At 43.4% G+C, this 22662-nt stretch overlaps 1 protein-coding gene across 1 annotated transcript; it reads left to right on the forward strand.

Annotated features, from left to right (window-relative positions):
- The first annotated feature begins 552 nt into the window (after positions 1–552).
- On the forward strand, positions 553–13923 carry TRAPPC3 (trafficking protein particle complex 3). The gene is made up of 5 exons (XM_030218261.1): positions 553–712; positions 6581–6678; positions 8521–8620; positions 9286–9468; positions 12309–13923. The coding sequence occupies exons 1-5, from the start codon at positions 671–673 to the stop codon at positions 12426–12428; spliced, it is 543 nt and encodes a 180-aa protein (XP_030074121.1). The 5' UTR covers positions 553–670; the 3' UTR covers positions 12429–13923.
- The last annotated feature ends 8739 nt before the right edge of the window (positions 13924–22662 follow it).

Below are 22662 nucleotides of genomic sequence, written 5' to 3' on the forward strand. Positions count from 1 at the left end.
ACACCTGGCCCTGAAAGCACTGGCTAACAACAGGACCAGGATGCCCCTGCTGCTTATAATGGACCGCAGGCTTGGATAAAGGTTAATAAATAGAAATGAAGCAAAGAAAAATAATGTAATATGACACATTTTTAATGCACTAAAATAATACATTTTGACCAGCTTTAGAAGGTCCAACCATGCTCAGGACGGTTACTAGTTAGTGCAATAAAAATGTAGCTGTTATATCTTCAGCTTTTATTTATTAAGGGGAGGAGGTTAAGCACGTGCCGTGTGCGGGAGATGAAACACTTCGTAATCAGCGCGCACCAGGCGCCACCTGCCGTCCCGAGCAGCATCCAGGGCCGCTAAACTACAACTCCCGACGTTCCCCGCGCTGCTGAGCGGTGCGTGACGTGACGTCTGTCGTAGACTGACCGCACCAAGGAGGCTTGATTTTGATCGAGCTCCTTTCAGCAAAGCACAGCACCGCCCCCTCCACCCGGAGAACTGCAACTCCCAGACCTCAGTGCGCGGCGGCACTGCGCGCGCACCCTCCCTCCTCCCGCGCATGCGCAGCGGCTGTTCTTCTGTTGTCTCTGTCTGGTCAGGCGCCGGCCTCGGTAGTGAGGGGCAGAGCGACGGTGGCGGCGGCTCCGGCTCCCTGGGGGAGAAGCGACAGGCCGGCGACATGTCGCGACAAAGCAACCGTGGCACCGAGAGCAAGAAAATGGTAAAGGTTCCTGGTGACCCTGAGGCGGAGGACGGGCCTGTGTGTGAAACAACCCCCCTCCCCCCCCCCCGCAGAATAGGCCTGGATTGGGGGGGGGGGGGAGGGGGGGCTGAGTACAGGGAAAAGGGAGAAAACCGAGCTGGGAAATGAAAGGGGTTGACCTGACCCCTCCCCCCACCCTCAGCTCATGCTTTTCTGCTAGACAAGTGATGGGGGAGGCTGTTTGTCTGTCCCCCCCCCCCCCCCCCCCAATTCCCGGAGGAGGGTGCTCTGATCTAGTGCTGATAGTCTGCTTCTCAACTACAAACAGCTGCTTTTCAGCTTGGAGAAGAGACGGCTGAGGGGAGACATGATAGAGGTATATAAAATAATGAGTGGAGTGGAACAGGTGGATGTGAAGCATCTGTTCACTCTGTCCAAAAATACTAGGACTAGGGGGCATGCGATGAAACTACAGTGTAGTACATTTAAAACAAATCGGAGAAAATATTTCTTCACCCAACGTGTAATTAAACTCTGGAATTCGTTGCCGGAGAACATGGTGAAGGCGGTTAGCTTGGCAGAGTTTAAAAAGGGGTTGGACGGTTTCCTAAAGGACAAGTCCATAAACCGCTACTAAATGGACTTGGGAAAAATCCACAATTCCAGGAATAACATGTATAGAATGTTTGTATGTTTGGGAAGCTTGCCAGGTGCCCTTGGCCTGGATTGGCCGCTGTCGTGGACAGGATGCTGGGCTCAATGGACCCTTGGTCTTTTCCCAGTGTGCCATTACTTATGTACTTATGATTTGAGAGGAGGGCTGCACATACTAGTGAATATTTCAGAGTTGGATGTGTGACCAAAGACCAGAGGTTGCTTGGACCTGGAGAAAACTAGAGTCTCAAAAGAATTTATTGTTTTTGTTGAGCTAACCTCAGAATTATCTGGACTTCTGAGCCTGATAGGGCCCCTCAGAAAGGCGCTGTGGCCTAAAGTTAAAATAGTGTTTTATGCCGAAAGACTATGCACCATTTGATTTAAATGAACAGTGTGCCCTGATGTCTGTGAAACTCTTAGCATATAGTTTTCTTTTGTGCAAAACTCAGTAAGAATACAGAAAATTGTGTGCAGAGCCTGTGCTAAGCTGTGCACCAAGCCAGCCCAACAGTGCATTTTTTTCTAGCAAAAAAGGTGCCGGTACTCAAATGCCAGGCCACCCTTCAGAGGTGGAGTGATCATTGAGGGACTCACCCCACAATAGCCAGGACCCCTGCAACCAGTCATAGAATCTATGACAAGGCAGAATTTGCATGTAGAACCTGAGCTCTTTCATTAAAATACGAGAACCGTGGGTCAAGTTTAGCAGACAGTGGAAAAGGTGCCGGTACTCAGTACCCCCAAGTACCCCCTCAAAAAAAGCCCTGTGAACACAGGTTATTCTTACTGTTCACAGCGAGTTACAGCAAGACAAAACGACACAATTCACCTAGGATGTCACAATTTAACAAGCAATTGTAAAATAACTCATTTTAAAAAATATTCCAAATATATATGATTATTTACTAATCACATGTCTGTTAAACAATAACGTCTTAAGCCTGTTTTTAAACAAGCTCTTAACTAGGTAAAAATCTTAAATTAGGCAGTTAAAAATTTTCAAAATTTAGCAACCTGATATGCAAATAGACCTGAGACGAGTTTCTTGGAAGTAATGAAAACAGATTACGAGTATTATAAAATTGTCCCACGAATGAATAATGTACAAGGGAAATCGTATATAATGGTACTATGCCCTGAATTATCTTCCACAAAAGACATCCTACTTTAAAAGTGATCCTTGCCGCAACACTAAGCCAGTGTAGTTTGACAAAAGAAGTCATAATTTTGTCTGACTTAAGCGAAAAAACTAGGGAATCAGTTCTGAACAGGTTTTTTGGGTTGTTTTTTTTTTTAATCAAGGGGGCGTGTTCTTTTTAAATTGAAGTTTATTGTTTCTGTTCAAACTGAGGAGAGGCCTAGTGGTTAGGGTGGTGGACTGTGGTCCTGAGGAACTGAGTTGGATTCCCACTTCAGGCACAGGCAGCTCCTTGTGACTCTGGGCAAGTCACTTAACCCTCCATTGCCCCAGGTACAAATAAGTACCTAAGCCGCATTGAGCCTGCCATGAGTGGGAAAGCGCAGGGTACAAATGTAACAAAAATAAAGTAGATACTATTGGAGATTCTACATGGAATGTTGCTACTATTGGAGATTCTACATGGAATGTTGCTATTCCACTAGCAACATTCCATGTAGAAGGCTGCGCAGGCTTCTGTTTCTGTGAGTCTGACATCCTGCACTTACGTGCAGGACGTCAGACTCACAGAAGCAGAAGCCTGAGCAGCCACATTGGTGATCTGCAAGGGCCGACTTCTACATGGAATGTTGCTACTATTGGAGATTCTACATGGAATGTTGCTACTATTGGAGATTCTACATGGAATGTTGCTATTCCACTAGCAACATTCCATGTAGAAGGCTGCGCAGGCTTCTGTTTCTGTGAGTCTGACGTCCTGCACGTACGTGCAGGACGTCAGACTCACAGAAGCAGAAGCCTGCGCAGCCACATTGGTGATCTGCAAGGGCCGACTTCTACATGGAATGTTGCCAGTGGAATAGCAACATTCCATGTAGAAACTCAAATAGTAGCAACAGTGGAGGAGTGGCCTAGTGGTTAGGGTGGTGGACTTTGGTCCTGGGGAGCCGAGGAACTGAGTTTGATTCCCACTTCAGGCACAGGCAGCTCCTTGTGACTCTGGGCAAGTCACTTAACCCTCCATTGCCCCATGTAAGCCGCATTGAGCCTGCCATGAGTGGGAAAGCGCGGGGTATAAATGTAATAATAATAATTCATCACGATTGAAGCTTCTTATTTCTGATTGTTCAAACTGATTTTGTCACGATTGAAGTTTAATCTTGTACCTTTTTACTTCTCAGCATGAAAATGAACTTTCTTTACCTGAATATCTAATCCATTCTGTCACCTCCATCCTAACTGTGTATTTTCTCTTTTCCGGAATTGGTGAGCACCATTATGGAACAATGTAAGCCACATTGAGCCTGCAAATAGGTGGGAAAATGTGGGCTATAAATGCAGGAAATAAATAGTTGGTGTTTTCACACTGTTAACTTGCCAGACTTGGAGGCTGTTCTGTCCGAGGAGCTGCTGATTATGGCGTGCAAAATAAAATAGGTTTTATACCCCCCTGAAGAAGCAGCAATGTGAAACACAGCTAATGTTGGGGATTCTCGTTTGAGCACAGTTAATATTCAAGGGATACAGTGCAGCACTTTGATTTCTTTGAAAATCATCGGATTTATAGATAGGTTTTTTGAGTAAGTATGACCGTCTTCGCACTGTTTGCTAAAATAAGTCCGTGATTGGTAACATTTTGCCCAGAGCATATAGCAAAATAGAGCTTCAAAGATTCTAACTCGAGAGACTATTTTTATATCTCTGGGACTAGCAGCATCAATAAATAAGACTGATATATAGACTTTATTATCTTTCAGTGTGCGATGATGGGATTGGTGAGTGCAGGGCAAAGAAACAGAACGGCAACCCTTGCAGTCACACAAACAAGTCAAACTCAGCGAGGGTGACAAATGATTGAACCCAGCAGACGATGTTCAATGTATTGTAGCTTTATTGCAGTTCGGGTAGCACATGGTTCTGAACACACATTATATATTTGAAAAGTTGGTGGGGGTTTGTTTCCAATTTTTTAGTTAAATTGACACCTAGGACCCTGTTTACTAAGCCATCTTATAGGTGCGTTAGCATCTTTAACGTGCGTTAACCATGTACACGTGTTAACTGTGTACTCGCCTACATGGTTAGTGCGCACACAAATTGTAGGTGCCTTAAAAACGCTAACACGTCTTAGTAAACAGGGCCCCTAGTTCTTGGGGTTTTTTTTTGGTTTTTTTTTTAGTTAGATATGATTATTGGAAAACATTTTTAAGCATTGGTTATATATTTTGATTGTCTTTATTCAGTTTAGCTAAAAAAAAATGGAAAATTATTGTAAAGCTTTTTTTCACAGTGCTAATCTTTGAAGGAACTTTCTGTACCAACAGTTGGTATTTTCTGTAATTGAAATCTGATTAAATGAGCGTCTTGTAACAAACAAAAAGTGAGATTCTTGCTGTCTGACTTGTTGGGTAACTGTGGTTAGATCTGAACTTTTTAAATAAAAATGCCTATGTGTTCAGCAAGACAAAATCCAAAATTCTGCTCTTAACAAGGCTGCGTGCTTTCTATAGTTGGTCAAAACTAGCTTTATGATTAATTAATTTATTCTTTGGCAGCATTTCTGTGAATTCTAGTTCCTTTGACACGGGAGAGAGCGTTAAAAGTACAGCTGCCGCATACACATATATTATTTAAATTTGCCCTTTGGCAGAAAAATCCTATAGATAATTGATAAGGTGCAAGACATGTCTTGAAATATACAGAACTAGTGGGTGAAAAAAATGTTCATGTCATGTATGCAGCCATGTTCTAGAGTATAAAGCCGGTGATGCTAATCTATATTAAACAATGCCTTTCATTTTCCTGTGTTAACCTAGTAGCAAAAATCCTTCAGGACTGATCTGCATGAAAATTTTGAGCCATAAACCCGGTAGATGATTTTGGGGGCTCGTGTTTTCTAACATTTGGCAAAATCAAGGGCTTGTGTTCTGTTCTTCCCCTTTCCTCCATCAGAAGCCCGCTTCCTTTCTCTTCCTTGATTTCATACTTGCTGTTCTGTATGTGCTGTTCCGTGTCTCTTACATAATTCTGGTGTCTTTTTTCCTTTCTGCCTACCTGCTGCTCTCATTGTCTAGTATTGGTATTTGCCATTCATTTCACCTTCCGCATCTCTGCATCTCATGGTAGGTGATAGGCTTTCTTATCTGTCTGACAATTAGAATCTTGTAAAATGAAACTTACCCAAGAAATTGTATATTACAAAGAATGACAATTTAAAAGCTTGCTGACTTTACAGTGTATGGGGGAAAATAACCGTGTGGGCTTTTAATGAGGGGCCACTTATAAGAGTTAAAATTAAGAGCAGGTGATTTACTAGAAAGAGCATCAGTGAATCTAACATCACAATTCCTTATATTCCAAATCTCAAAAGGATAGGGTATTTAGTTTTCATTGGGCCCTGTTCAGGGATGTCGGTAGACCCCGTTCCATAACCTGAAGCCCAGGAGCAGCAGGCCGCTACTTCTGCTGGAGAGATTCAGAATGGAGCTGTATGTGAATGAGATGGCTCTAATGATAAATGATTATTATTAACATTTGTATAGACGCACGCAGCGGTGAACACCTGACATAGAAGTTTAATATCTGAGAAGGGAAATTTAAAAGGAAGTCTGCCCTTCTTAATGGTTCTGATTACATGAATTATTCCAAGCACGGTGAATCTCAGAGATATTTAGACAGTACACTCGATCAGCATAATTTTATTCAGATGTTTTCAGCACAGTTTCATGAGAGGGACGGTAAGATTTTGTGGTCAGGCTACGTTAGTTTGCAGGTTGGTAATATAAAATCGCTGCAGAAGGTATAGTGTACATAAAAAACAACAAAGCAGTGGAATCAAATGCATTTATTGGAACACTGCTTTGTTGTTTTTTATCTACTGTTTTGTAAGCAGTTGTGTGCCTTTTTGTTTTTTGAAGGTATAGTGTACTCCAGAATATGGATTAACAGTTTTCCCTGGTTTGAATTACGCACATGCTGTCAATTCATTTTTCACGTTTGGAGCTTTGTGCCATAAGCCTATCACAGATATAGCAAACATTCATAAACCCAGTGACTGTCATTTAATAATGTGTTCTTGTACTTCTGTTTAGAATTCTGAGCTCTTCACGCTGACCTATGGTGCATTGGTCACCCAGCTGTGCAAAGATTATGAGAATGATGAGGATGTAAACAAACAGCTGGACAAGATGTAAGGAGAGGGATTTGGGGGGAGCTTTCTCTTTTGTTAAGACTCTTTGGGATAAAACACATAACATTGGATGTGTTGTCAGGATTTAACTAGATTTCCGACCCCACAGCTATAATTGCTTAGACTAAGACTTCATTGAATGCCCTGTGTGATGAATGTGTTTTAAGATATTTAGCACAGAACTTAATGTAATTTTTTTGTGTAATTCTGGCAGCGTTTGCAGTGCATAGGTCCTCAGGGCACACCCAGCCAGTCAGATTTTCAGGATATCCACAGTGAATATGCATGAGATCGATTTTGCATACTCTGCCTCTTTTTGTATGCAAATCAATCTTATGCGTATTCATTGTGGCTATTCTGAAAACCCGTCTGCTGGGGTTCGTGAGCAATACAAGGAACAAGCAAGCCATGTATGCAGGGTAGGAAGGTGTTGCATTGATGCACCTGTTTGGGTCTGTGGGAAAATACATGGTTGTTGGGGTGTAACAAGGCAAGAAGGGACAGGGGTGTGGTTGATGTAGCAGTGTAGAGAGACAATGGAGCATCGTTAGGGGCCCATGCAAAAAGCAACTGTTAACTGTGGCATGTGCATGCATGTTATTGGGCACAGAATGCAGCGAGGGCTCGAGCACCACATGGAAGACATGGCTGCATGCTGTATTAAAATATATGGTAATGAGCTGATTCAAGTGTCCCATACAGCACTGACAGTATTCTATGCAATGTGGAGAGCTTTTGACGCGCAGCGTAAAGGGGTCTCTAGAGAGGATCTCATGTCATTTTTTGAGATTTAAGTGCCAGTTTTGTCTTGTTTTGCCCCTTGCAAGTTTCAAAGGCAGAAGGGAGATAACAAACAAGTGTGTGTGTGTCAGGGGCGTAGCTACACGGGGGCATGGGCCCCCACAGATTATGCCCTGACCCCCTCTACATTTGCCCCACCGCCGCATCATCAGGTACCTTGTTTGCTGGCGGGGGTTCCCAATCCCCGCCAGCCGAAGAGTCTTCTTCAGCACCGGTCGACTCCGGCGCCTTCGTTGTGTGATCATCTGTTTCTGACGCCTTACGTCCTGCACCGTGCATGTAGCCCCATGCCGGAGTCAACCTGCGCTGAAGAAGACTCTTCGGCTGGCGGGGATTGGGGACCCCCGCCAGCAAACAAGGTACCTGATGCAGCAGCATGGGTGGTGGTGGCGGCGGGGGGGGGTCGGTGGCTAAACAGTGCCCCCCCACCTTGTGCTCTGGCCCCCCCCCCCCCCTCCCGCCGAGGTCTGGCTACACCCCTGGTGTGTGTCAGAACAAAACTGTTCTTCTGCACCTAAATATGAGCTTCTCAAATTTTTCTCTTGTAGGCAGTTTTTGCGAGGCTCAAATTTTGGCACAGAGGAATGACCCCAATGTGTGCTGACACTTTTGGGGTTTTTTTTTGGATATGATGCACAAGAAGCTTCTTTTACCACAAAACCTTTGTGCACATGGGATCAGCATGCTAGCACGCTCCGCCCTCCCTCCTCCTCCCCCCCCCCCCCCCCCCCAATAGCTGCATGTTTTCTGCTCATAAAATTTGCATGCCATTAGCCTTCTGCATAGCATGGTACTACGTTCACTGCTGAAACCACACTCTCGGACATCTGCATGCGGCTCTTCCACCAGCCTTTCTGCCTGGGCCCCTTAGTGAGTAGGGGGATGGGTGTGGCAAGTGAGGTGTAGGATGATCAAACTTGTGCAGGAGCAGAGCAGCAAGCTTGAAAGTGACTGCATCAGGCCACATTGCACAGAATGTTAACTGTAAAACATTTGCGTTTTTTCAAGTCTGTTACTGCTCATTGGTTTGTCTTTTTGTAGGGGTTATAACATAGGTGTTCGATTAATAGAAGACTTTTTGGCTCGATCAAATGTCGGAAGATGCCATGATTTCCGGGAAACTGCTGATGTAATTGCTAAGGTAATTATGGAACTAGAACATTGCCTTCAGCGGCCTTAATGTTAGTGGCTCTGGTTTCTCTCCAGACCTGTATTTGTCTCTATTTGTGCAAGTATTGTGTGGGCAAAATAAGGGAACAGCTGAGTTCAGGGTCTGCCACTGATGACAGAGAACAAAGAGGGCACTTGAATGCTTTCTGCTGGATAGACTTATTAGCAGGAAATGAATGTTCAGTTCTCCAGAACCCTTCCTCTTTTTAAACTGAGCTCCGATTTGAGCAAGATGCGGGCAAGTGTTGAGATGAAAAAAAAAAACCCCTATATTCTTCAGCCAAAAATTAAAAACCTGGTTATTTTCTGAGATAGGAGAAGAGAAATTCAGAATTGGCTTTATTCTGAATTTGATTATTTAGGGAATCTTTAGATTGGTGTGCAATAATTTGTTGAGAAAAGTGGAATTGATATTTTTTAAATGCTTATATATAGTATTTTTTGTGTTGCAAATGATAGATTATGGCAGCATAGTTAGAAATAACTGTTGGTGGAAAGTAAGAATATTGTGTACCGATTTTTTGATTCTTTACTTCTTGTAACTGTCTTTGAAACTTCTGTTAGAGGAGAGGTATAAGTCAAATTAAGTTGAACAGGTTTATTCACTCATCTTCTGCCTTGTGTATGTACAAACAGGTGGCATTTAAGATGTACCTGGGCATAACCCCCAGCATTACAAACTGGAGTCCTGCAGGAGATGAATTCTCCTTGATTCTGGAAAATAACCCTCTGGTGGATTTTGTGGAGCTTCCAGATAACCATTCATCGCTTATTTACTCCAACCTCTTGTGCGGGGTATTGCGGGGTGCACTGGAAATGGTGAGAGTCTGAGCTTTGCTAATTTAAGATCATGCCTCAGTCAGAAGTGGGGATAGAAGCATTTTCTAAGCCTGCTTCCATGCAACAGTGTATTGCTTACATCTGTACTGATGAGTTGTGTTATAAAGCTGAGAGGAGAAGAAGGCAGCAGACTGCAATGATTATCTGACCGTGCCTCCTCCGTTGACTTTTCTCTTTCCCTCTGATCTGTTTCAGTGGACCAAAAACAGGGGCAGAATTTTCCATCACAGAAAGATCACTGGGCAGGAGAGGTTATTTTAATAGAAACATCTCTTTTACCTACTGAGATCCACAGTAATATAATAGATAACGAGAAAAATATCCAGCTCATGCAGTCCACACTGCTAAGGATGCGTGCCAGCTGTGACCTCCGTCAAACTCTGTCCTTTAATAGGACAGCGTTTGTCATCAGCTTCCTTAGCGTTCCAAACAGACAAAATCTCCTATTAGCTCCCTCCAGCACCCACTTATGTCTAACCAGAAAGGGGGTAAATATATCCCTAGATATCCATTGCCGTTGCGTCAGCCGGCTCACACTTATGTGGTGAAGGGCAATATTCAGGGGTGAGCTGCTTAAAGCTAGGACTTCATTTCATGGGCCCTATTTATGTGGTTACCTTGTGTGGTTAAGCACTGAATTTTGGCACTTCATAACTGCCGACTCCTGCCCTGGACCACCAGCAAATTAGCCAATTACGGCTTAGGCACTAAGGAGGAGATTCTGTATACGGCGCTGAAATCAGTGCCGACTAAGCGTATTCTATAATCAGGCGCCGGATATCTCAGCGTCTAAAACTACACTGGTCCATTTACACCAACGAAAACGTGGCATAAATCGTAGTGCGTAGATTTAGCTAACTACACACACAAATTTTGCAATGCCCACGAAACTCCCATAACCACACCCCTTTTTGCCTGCTTTCGTTAGAAGTTCGGTGCACTTCGTTACAGAATACGCTTAGCAAGTTGTGCGCGTAAATTCTAATCAGTACTAATTAGTGCTCATTTTTGCTTGTTAAAAACTGTTATCAACGCTGATTAACTTGTTAAACCGATTAAGTTTCATGCGTTGTAGAATCCGCTCCGATTTCGATGCAGATCTCCAGCTGCGCTATATAGAATCTGGGGTATTTGCAGATATTCAGCTGCACCCAGACAAGTGATTTAAATGGCCCGGAACCCCCCAAAGTTTTCTAATCAAAATTGGTGGGTCTCAATCCAGTTCTTGGCACATATGAAAATGCACGATAAGAGAGTTGTATACAATGGATGCAGTGCATGCCGATCTCTTGTATTAAAACGTTTATATCCTGCCTTTAACAGAAGCGACAAGGCGGATTACAAAAAAGATTAACTTCACATCAGAAGGAATCTACATCATATCCATAATATGCTTAATTTGCTGTTATATTATGTTTATCTCGCAATCAATGAGTTGGAAACAAGTTTTTAAGAGCTTTATGAAATGGAAAGTATGAGTAATTTGCGGAATATGAACTGGAACACTATTCCAAATTTTAGTACTCTGATATACAAAAGAGCGTTCCCAACATGATTTCAGCCTCATATCTTTTATTGTAGAACTAGCCGTTGAGCCCGTAAAAACGGGCTGGTATTGAGGTTTTCCTCCCCCCGCGAAGTCGCCACCGCTCCCCCCCCTTGAAGTCGCCGCCGCCACCCCTCCACCTGGCCCGGGCCCTCTCTTTACTTTTGAACTTACACATCCATTCGCCGAACGCAGCAACGCACATCAGCTGAGCTGCCCCTTCCTTCTCTACCTGTGTGTGTCCCGCCCTCGCTGACGTTACGCCACAGGCAAAGAAGGAAGGGCTCACTGCAGCTCAGCTGATGTGCGTTGCTGCGTTCGGCGAATGGATGTGTAAGTTCAAAAGGGAAGAGAGGGCCCGGGCCGGGTGGAGGGGTGGCGGCAGCAACCTTGGCGGCGCAGTTTCCCTCTTTGTCCCGCCCCCCCCCCCCCCCCCCCGTCATCACGTATTGACGTGGGGGCGGGACAGAGAGGGAAGTCTCTACTGCGCATTTGCGAGTGAGTCGGTCACTCGCCATTTATATGTTTGATAATGCAAAATTAATCGACGCGTATTTCTTAAAGATGATCTTAAAGGAGGAAGAGGTAAAAGCTGTGCCACATTTTCAGGACCCACTCCATAAATGCTCTTATAAATTAGACAACCATTTTAAAATGAAATACACTGCTCCACTTTTAATCAATGTAAGCTATATAAAAGCGGATTAGGCCTCATGTCCCTAATATAAAAATCAACCTAGTGGATGTGTTTTGTAAAAATTACAACCTCTTCTTTAAATTGAAATTAACAACACAATTCAGAGAGTTGCAGTAATCTAATTGCGGAAGTAAAACGGCCTGAGCTATGATGTAGAAACCGTAGGATTATTTCTTTCCTTGGAGATATCCTGAAAACCAGACCGACTGGCTGTGTGCTGAGAATCGCTATACTAAATAGCCAGCAACATTAGAGTAGTTTTTGCCCAAACATTGGTCTTCTAGACTGTCCCATGCCCCCCTCCCCTCCTTGTAGTCCACCAGATAAACCTGGGTACGTGAGCACCTGTATTTTCACTAGGACTCTAATTATTATTGTGCCTGCAGCTTGCCAGAGAGACGGAGCTGCTAGTCCATCCACCATCACAGCCTACCAGATTCCATTCTGTTGCCTGTATTTCCACTTACAACAGTTCATATTGGCCATGTTGCCATTCACTCTTCAAGAACTTGCATCCCATCTACTCATGAAGAAAGTCTGCTGCCTTGTAAACCTTCTTGTTTCCGTCTCACCCAGGTGCAGATGGCTGTTGATGTGAAGTTTACCCAGGACACGTTGAAAGGGGATAGCGTAACCGAAATCAGAATGCGTTTCATCCGAAGGATTGAAGATAACCTTCCCGCGGGTGAGGAGTGATCCCGGAGTGCTACCTGCAGCATGAAACGCTGCTAGACTCGACGTGAGAGAGCCGGCACTCTGCATGGATTTTTCCACAGAGGCCTCTCTGATCTCAAATTTGTACAACATGGTGGCTGTTTATTTAAGATGTTATATTCTTCTACTTGATTTCAATTTTACATAAAGATTTGTATAGGATATTGAACGCTTCTCACAGGAGTAACGTGAACATCTTACATGTTTGGGCAAACACTTTTTCACATTTTCTTGGAGACATACCTTCTAGCCGTTATAGTGTGGCGATAGAACACGGTTCCCTTCTCTCATAGTGTTTTGGCAGCGTGCACGGTCCATTATTAACATGTAGTGACCCAGCAGCATGAGCACAGGAACTGGGACCTTCTCCCTGTTCTTGTTTTAGCATCTGACAAGGATCTGGTTTTTTTTTTTTCCTGCATTCTGCTGCTGGATTTTAATCAGATCTTACTTAATGCTTGACTCCGTTTCAGGAAGAGCTCCTGTGGGCCCCCCCCCCCCCACCCCCCCCCCCCCCCCCCCCCCCATCGTAGAATCAGGAACCTCTGGTTTTCAGATATATCCAGCAGGAGTATTTATGAGAAATTTACATTTGCTTTAAGAACTGGGTTGCTTTTCATAATTTGGGCACTGTGAATGTCACTAGATGCTGGGAGTTGTTCTAAAGGACCGGGTTTGAGACCAGCAACCCGAGAGTGTTCAGCCTGATCGACTGACTGCCTTTGATGAAGTCCTTACGTCCCGCCTGTCCCTGGCAGTAGCGTAAATGAATCTTTTCTAGTGTTGCAATAATCCTTTTTTTGTAGGCAACTACACACATGCATTTGCAAGCTCTGGCCTTCCAGTTCTTTCTTGAGAACACTTGTTGCTAGTAAGGGTTTCTCTCTCTTCCTGTGTCCCAGTCATGTTTGTCTCTCTTGCTGTCTGTATCAATGTGATTTAATGCTAACATCGGCAGAATGCAGAGCTCTCCAGACCACACTGGTCGCTTCTTCAGATGCCCGAAATCTGCGGAAGCTGCTGCTGTGACAGCGAGAGCTCGTGCACCTCATCTATCTTGGCCAGGCTTCATGTTAGGTATTATAGCTACAGAGTGTCCCGTTTTCTCCAGTATCAACGTTAATGTGGCCCCACTGTCTACTAAAGGTTGTTTGCCAGCCTTTGCAAGCTAATTTAGCTCTTCAGTAATGGGAATGTTGTAGATTTTAAGTCCAGAAAGGAGAAGTAGAAATCCGAGCAAACGCATATGAGTAATGGGCCGGTCCCTATTAGCAGAGTGTCTTAGGAAGCAGACGCACATGCATCTCACTTAAAAAAATTGTTTTTCATGTTCCAAAATTGCTACAGAATGCTATTCTGAAGGGTTTAGTCATATTTCCAACAATGTCTTTTGTAAGGATTACATTGCTATTGAATCATTTTTATCTATAATTTGCTTGTAATGTTGGAGAGAATATTAAAATATATGACTCTTCTATTTTGTCGAACAAAATCCTGCTGCGCAGATGAAAACTTCCATTTGTTAATGTCACATGTTATGAATTGGTTTAGGGGACACAGTGCTGCTGTTTGGTTCTGATCTTAGCATGTGTTATGAGCCAGCCAAGCCCTGTGATTGTTTCACTCAGTGAGTTGGCTGAGACTGTCGCCAGTTGGTACAAATTGAGCGCCTCACCTTGTTTAAAAAAATAGTGAAAAATCCTTTTTTTAAAACTTTTCTCCAAGGCTTTAGACAGCTCCCAAGTCTGATGAGAAGCCGAAGATCATCGGGGCTGTCTCAGCTGTCCATTATCCCATCTTACAGCACTAGTCAATTTCTGGCTTCCCTTTTTACTTTATCTCAGCTAAGGTTGCTCTGTGCTTCTGCCGCCTTGAACTCTTTGGGAGCAGTTCCATACATCCCCACCCTCTCTATGAAGAAACGTTTCCTTATTACAAGAGTACCTGCTTCCAGAAGCAATTTTCCCCATGGTGGCACTGGTCTGTTATTCACTGTTTTCCTGGATTCCAGTGCTGTTGCTGCGTTTCAGCAGTATTTCTTTGTGGGTGTGGCTCATACAGGTTTTGGCATAATCTGTAAGAAATTTGCAAAAAAAGCTATTGCATGGTGCAGAATCCTGTTTTATTTCTAGGGCCGCAGCAAGCCAAACCACCACAAGGGTGGAGGTACACAAATTCCTACGAAAAGTAGAATCTGAGGAAAGGAGGAGTAGGCTCTTGAGCAACACCAGTAGGCGACGTAGATAGGCTGTGTTGAGTCAAGTGTATATTTAAATAAAGAGATTGTTCCTATCTACGTCGCCTACTGGTGTTGCTCAAGAGCCTACTCCTCCTACTCCCCCTTTCCTCTTATTTCTAGGGCCAACGGCTGCTGCTGAAAGTCTGCACTGTAAATAACGAAGATTGGTAGGAAACGGAAAACAAGCAGGTCCCTTGGGTTTTTTTTAGACTATCCAAATGAATATGCATTTACCCCCTCCTGTATGTTTCTATTTATTTCTTATAAACGGGTTATATTGTTTACTGCTTAGTAATTTTTATAACATATATAGTGCAAGAAACAAGGCATAGAAACATAAATCTAAATATGAATCAGTAAGACACCTCCACTTCTTTCTCTCCATCATTAAGTAGAGGAGTATGGTAGCCGTGTTAGTCCACTCTTAAGGTTATCAATAGAAACCAAACAAAATAAAACATGGAAAAGAAAATAAGATGATACCTTTTTTATTGGACATAACTTAATACATTTCTTGATTAGCTTTCGAAGGTTGCCCTTCTTCCTCAGATGGGAAATAAGCAAATGTGCTAGCTGACAGTGTATATAAGTGAAAACATTCAAGCATTACTATGACAGTAAAATAGATACCATTGGAGATTCTACATGGAATGTTGCTACTATTGGAGATTCTACATGGAATGTTGCTACTATTGGACATTCTACATGGAATGTTGCTATTCCACTAGCAACATTCCTGCGCAGGCTTCTGTTTCTGTGAGTCTGACGTCCTGCACGTACGTGCAGGACGTCAGACTCACAGAAGCAGAAGCCTGCGCGGCCACATTGGTGATCTGCAAGGGCCGACTTCTACATGGAATGTTGCTACTATTGGAGATTCTGTTGCTACTATTGGAGATTCTACATGGAATGTTGCTACTATTCTACATGGAATGTTACTATTCCACTAGCAACATTCCATGTAGAAGGCTGCGCAGACTTCTGTTTCTGTGAGTCTGACGTCCTGCACGTACGTGCAGGACGTCAGACTCACAGAAGCAGAAGCCTGCGCGGCCACATTGGTGATCTACAAGGGCCGACTTCTACATGGAATGTTGCTAGTGGAATAGCAACATTCCATGTAGAATCTATAGAAATCAAACAAAATAAAACCTGGAAAAGAAAATAAGATGAGACCTTTTTTATTGGACATAACTTAATACATTTCTTGATTAGCTTTCGAAGGTTGCCCTTCTTCCTCAGATGGGAAATAAGCAAATGTGCTAGCTGACAGTGTATATAAGTGAAAACATTCAAGCATTACTATGACAGTCTGACAGGGTGAGAGGATGGGGGTGGGTCGGAGGTATGCATGGGGACATCAAAGCATATCATTGATATTCTAACAGGATGGGTGTGGATAGGTGAGGGGAGGGTGATCAACAGAGACATACAGCTTTATGGTTTATGTCCAATAAAAAAGGTATCATCTTATTTTCTTCTCCATGTTTTATTTTGTTTGATCTCCATCATTAATAAGTGTGGTAAAACAAATGAATTTTCGATTCTCTAAAAGTAAAAAATCTTTTTCTAAATGTAATGCATTTCACAATCGTAGACCTCAAACTGAAAATGCATGAGTTCTAGTGATTGTTTTGTGAACTACCAATAGGAAAGTTGCTAACAACGTCCTCTCCTGAACAGAGTGCAAAACATACAATTGTGATTTCAATGTGGATATCAAGACAACCTGATTTGGAGGGGGGGGTGGTTCTAAGGACAGGTCTGGTGCTTAACGTCAGGTTTATATTCAGCCATGTCGGCTGTTTTAGTGGCGGGGTTAAATATGCATATTAGGTTTTGAATATTTGAGATTTAAGGGGGAGGTGCTGAATGTACATTGTAATAAAGAGGATTCAGCTGGAACCTGGGTACAGCTGATGGCTTGTGTTCAGATTTGCATCTCACCAGGTCAATCGGAATTGAACGATCCAATCTCAGTTTTCAGGGTATCCAAAAGCTGCATTGAATATGGGAATTAAATGCATCTCATGAATGTTTGTTGCTTATAGCTTTAAAGAAATCAGAAGTTTTGAAAGCCAGTGTTCTAGAAACCGCACTGAACCGGTACTAAGTATCTGTGGATCCCAAAATCAGGGCCGTGATAGTAATGGTTTTACTCCCTCCTGTGTTGAACCTTAACTACAACATAGCAGCCAGGGACTGTGCTGCTCCTCCTCTGCTTTTCAACGTTTAAGTGGCAGGAGGTCACCTTCCATTTATTGGGAAGGTCAGTGTTACAGCAAGTGCTGACCTGGCATTGATGAGATCTCTTGCAGCTGAGCAGAAGGTGGATGTGCCAGGCAGCTGTACTAAATCACATCACCTGGCTGCATGTGCGAGGTGTTTGGTAAGCTTGATTGTGTTGGAAAAAGTTCAGAGCATTAATTGCACTGAAAAGGGTCTGGCTAAGGTTTTGAGTGTATTCTACTATGGTTCCAATGGCAAACAGTGATTCTTGGTCTAGCTGATGTCTCTTAAAATAGTTCTAAGATTGGCCATTCTTATTTGGAGCTCTGCATCCTGAGCTGGCTGAGTTTCCAGTGGGACTGAAGCCAGTAAGAAAAATGGAAACGGTCTCCATAATAATAATTTGTGTATATTTTTATATGGTGGAAGGGAGAATACTGGCTTCTAGAAACAATTTCCTGTGTGTAGCTGTGCAGCATGGCAATAAAAGTATTATTCTCTGCCCATTACCCTGTCAGCTTGGATTAGCAATGTTAGGGGTAAACCAATTCTGATTTATTTTCTGGACTATAAATCGCTGCAGTCTGCCATGTGTCTAGATGCACTGCTGTTTCTGCTTTTCCACACTAAACTCGTTTGCTGGATGCGATGAGGGTAGCAGTGCTGGACTGTTCCACACCACAGCGTTCTGAAGTGACCACAGACTTCGTGAAATGTAGGACAAACAAGTTGAGAGATGCCAGGGATGAATCCGCACTGGCAGCAGGTCTGTGTGGCATGGGCTGACGTGTTGGACTGCTGCTCAGTTATTTCAGGAGGCCTAGGAGCTGACAAAAAAGCTATTCTAATGGGATGTCCTCTTGATTCTTAAGTGCATGTATCCATATTTTTTCAATTGCCATGTTAACTTTTCAAATATTACATGCTTTGTCATATGTTTTAGTTTAAGGCTTAGATTTACTAACATGTTAGTGATTTCTTGCAAGTGTCATTATCTTGCATGTAAGTGCAAGATTTGGCATTAACATACATGACCATGTTAATGCGTGTTAGTAAATGTAGTCGTGAACATCACCAATCAGGATGTGAATTGGGGTTTCATGAATATTACTAGGCTTGAAATGATCGTTGCAGAGGATGGCAATAGGAATGTACAGCCCTGAATTTTGTTTACTTTCCCATGTCATTTGTGGGAATTTTCATTTTGTGTGTGTTTGTCAGAGCAGTTTCTTTGGGAACAGTACATACTGTTTTTCAATAGTGGGCACATGCTGTTTGCAAAACAGGAAGGTTTGTTCCTGTCATGGTATGCGCAAAACTAACCCACTTGGAGAAATTGCCCCGAGAGCTTGCTTTATTAGATCACTTCAGACTTTCCAAGTGGTCAGTGTACTAACAATTCCATTGTTTCTAGCCCATCAGTGGATTTTTATCGGAGACAAAATGCACAGAAATCCAGAGGGTTTGGATATGGAACAGAGGCCACAATAACCAAAGGGAAATGCGGGCGCTAGAGACCACTAGTACTGACATTTACCTGCGCCCCCATAATCATTGGGCAAATAGCGCCCAAGCGAAGCGATAGCGCAGACCTCATTTAAATTAGATTTAAATGAGCTCTGCTTCTATTCTGCACCTATGATTAGAGAACAGCGCTCTGATCTTAGAGGCAGAATTGCGCCTTAACCCTTCGCCAACTCTGGCATTAGGGTTAAGGCTCTGTTCCCCCCCACCCCCAATCAGAGTCAGACAGCCTTGGCTGCCACCATGACCTAGGGCTCTGAACCCCCTCCAAAAGCAAGGGCCTGGTGCCCCACAAAGCTTCCACACTCGCCCCAGAACGGCGACATGGGGCTGGAGGTCCAGTTGATCTGCAGCCCCCTTACTCCCCCCCCCACCACACCCAAAACAACAGCCACAATGTAGTCCAAGTGGGCTGCTGACCCAACCCCACCACCCTTCCTGGTGGTCTAGTGGCCAACCCATCTCCCCCGGTACCTCCGCAGTGGAGGAGGGAGTAGCACTCTCCCTCCTCTTGCCAGCACCGCATTCAAAATAGTGATGCCCTACCATGCCTAGTTCATACTGGGATGCACTGGGCAGGGCTTCCCTACCACATAAGGGAGCTTGGGGGGGGGGGGCACTGGCCACCAGTGCCTTCCTTTTGTAGGGGAGTCCAGGGTGTTTGACGGGTCTGGGAGGATTGTGCCTGAGGGTATGCCCAGGCACAGTCCTCCCACACTTTCCCAGGATGATCAACGCTAATACGCTTAAATTTGCATGTTATTAGCATTGATCATTGGGGAGTTAATTCCCTGTGCTGTTCTGGTGCTATTTTTAGGGCGCGAAAAGCGCAGGGAATTGATCATCGGGGCATGACTTGTGCAGTAGCTGTGAAAAACAGCTTCAGGCATTAGTTTTATACCTTAATTGAGGGATGTTCTTTGTCCTGAGCCCATTCCAATCACAGGAAACCAGAAAACGTTTTTATCCAACAAGATGTCTTTTATTGATTGAATGGTAACACAGTCAGGTACTGTAGTAAAGTTCTGAAGGGATGTCACAGATCCCAGTGCATTTGTGTATGACAGTGCCTGTACTGTGATAGGTATTTACAAAGCTACAGCTGTCATTACTATTAGATCTGCAAGGAAAATGGCAGAAGCAAACATTTAAAAAAACAATGTGTTTACATGTGTGTGTACATAGCTATATATATATATGCATTAAAACATGGCATTTTGTAATGCAGTTTTCATAGTTAAAAAAATTGTCATACTTAAATCCTCAAACGTTTTGGTCACAAAACTCATCCACACATAAAACTTCAGCCTTTCCTGGTGGTTACCATTGTTCTGTGATTCTCTGCCTCTGGTGCATGGTTTTACACCTTATCATTTCAGTATTACAGTAATTCTGAGCAGACCACACCTAATGGCAACAGAGCTCTGAGGACTGGTTGTTCCTGTACAAAAAGTGAGTTCGGAAATGGGAAACCTTTCTAGATTCATTGCGTGTTATTTCAGTTATGATGCCACAGAAGAAGAAAATAGGTTGGCTTTGCAATGTTATACATTAGGGTCATAACAGGCCAGATTTTATAAACGGTGCCAAAACTTCAGCACGCAACGCTATTGTGTAAGGGGCGGGCTGTATTGGATAGATTAGCATTGAATACCAAATTTGGTGCTCAACCTGGGGCGTGAGGCCTTACGCCAGCTGAAACTTGCTGTGAATTCCACCACGCAAATTGGGATGTGAATCCCTGCTGTTCTGTCACCCTGTGTGACCCATCCATGCCCTGTCCCCCACCCCAGAGCTGGTAGTGTCAATTGAGTGCTTGGGTGCCAACAGATTTCATTATTGGAGCTAGCATTAATTATTTGGGTGCCAATCTGGGATCCATGCCCAAATGTGGGTGACCTTTATAGAATCTGGGGGACTGTGGATAAAAGGGGAAGACAGTATTGAAACGGATCTGTCACGGGTAAACCCCCAGGCTAAAACGCTTCTTTCCTCAGCAATTCACTTGCAGAGCTGCCAATTTACCTGGTTCAGAAGGCAGATTTTAGGCCAGTCCTGGATTTCTGACACCCCATCCTGGGTGTTGCAGCACTGATTTCAGTGGATAGAATCGGGGTCTACAGCTCCCACCCTGTTTTGAGATATAAACGAGTCTCTTTCCTGTAACTGGGTAACTTGGCAGCCCTGAGTTTGTAAGTGCTGCAGATAATCATCTTCGGATGGAACTGATTGAGGGAGGTTACTTTGCTCTGTCTCAATCCTTAATAAGTGCTAGTTGCACTGAAATGTGGGATTTGTTCATTGGAAACAAATCTCCTTCCAACAGAATTCTAATCCCTAATTCATACACAGAACGAATTTTGCCTATTGCACATCAACTGCTCTCCACGCTCCACCTAAACTCTATCTAGCTTGACACTACCTGAAGGTCATATGTTTCAAGCTGAAGCAACACATGCAGGAAGCACTGCATTTAACAAGGGCTGCATTTTATGTCTTATGATGAAGAATACTTTGTCCATATGATGTCGTCATTCTATACTGTAAAGGTCAGAACGTTTGTAGCATTTAGGAAAGGTTAGTCAATCGATGGCTGAATGAAATAAAACTTGTGAAAGATAAGATGATATTTGTTGAAAAGAATATCTTACATTTTAACCACAAAAAACCTTTAAATTAGCTGCAAAGCTTGGTCTCATTCCATCAATAAGCAGACATCTGTGTATTTCAGCTGAAAAAGCCAAACTGAGTTAAAAATGTTAATAGGAAATGTATAGCGTAGCTGTATCCAGCAGCTTTTGATGTGTAAAGGCAGGTCCCTTGTTCGTCTCCTTGTCGCAATTCAACAGCTTTTGTCAGGCTCTATTTCAGCTCCTGGAACCACGTCATCCATTACTGACCTGAGCTGAATGTAAACCTGTGACTTAGGTGGAGTGAAGTGCTGTCTCGCCTGTGACAGAGAAACTAACGTTTCAAAATGATTTTTTTTTTGGGGGGGGGGGGGGGTACTAAAATCAATACAAATGACCCCTGACTGGACATAATGAAAGGGTTTGATCACTGATGTTGCTGATTCTCCCGCACCATCTAATCCCCATCGGCAAAGGCAGTTCACAGAACACCATGACTGGGGGTCACATTTATTAAAAAAAAAAAAAAAAAAAGTCACCAAAACCCTACCCAAGCTTTTCATGTCTTTCGTTTCCCTTTACTGCTCAGAAAATTGACCCAAGTGTCAAATGATATTTCTTCCCCCTCTGTTCACTTGTGGACAACATATGATCTTAAACATATCAAAACTCACTATTATGATAACACTGTGATGATGGCACTTTTGATGGTATATTCAAAGAACCTGAAGGATTGGTTGGTTGTTTTTGAAGTGAGAGAAGTGAAGGGAAAAGCAGTTTTATGTGTCAATTTTGTACAAGTTAATGAACACAGAGGGATCAACTTGAAACCAGGCTATGCTTTCATTTCAGTTATCTAGCTGCTGGAAACAAGACATGTTTTCTATAGTTCACACTCTCTTTCACAGTGCTTGGATAAGTATTTTCACACCTAGGCTTCTCCACTGAGGATTGAAATATCTGATTCCTTCACTCTCCACGTTCAATTTACGTAGCCTTAAAAACCCTACTATTACTATGTTTACTACAATTTGTAATATTCTCATTCAAAACCTGTAATTCTATTTACTATGCTGCATTGAACCTGCTATGTGTGGGAAAGCGCGGGGTACAAATGTAATAAATAATAATATTCCTAAAAGGTTTCACACACATGCAGATGAAAGCAGCTTTTTTTTTTGTTACATTTGTACCCTGCGCTTTCCCACTCATGGCAGGCTCAATGCGGCTTACATGGGGCAATGGAGGGTTAAGTGACTTGCCCAGAGTCACAAGGAGCTGCCTGTGCCTGAAGTGGGAATCGAGCTCAGTTCCTCAGGACCAAAGTCCACCACCCTAACCACTAGGCCACTCCTCCACTGTTGCTACTATTTGAGATTCTACGTGGAATGTTGCTATTCCACTAGCAACATTCCATGTAGAAGTCGGCCCTTGCAGATCACCAATGTGGCCGCGCAGGCTTCTGCTTCTGTGAGTCTGACGTCCTGACGTCAGACTAACAGAAACAGAAGCCTGCGCAGCCTTCTACATGGAATGTTGCTAGTGGAATAGCAACAGAATCTCAATAGTAGCAACATTCCATGTAGAATCTCCA

This window comes from Microcaecilia unicolor, chromosome 11, assembly GCF_901765095.1.
Source record: "Microcaecilia unicolor chromosome 11, aMicUni1.1, whole genome shotgun sequence".
In the NCBI taxonomy this organism is placed as follows: Eukaryota; Metazoa; Chordata; class Amphibia; order Gymnophiona; family Siphonopidae; genus Microcaecilia; species Microcaecilia unicolor.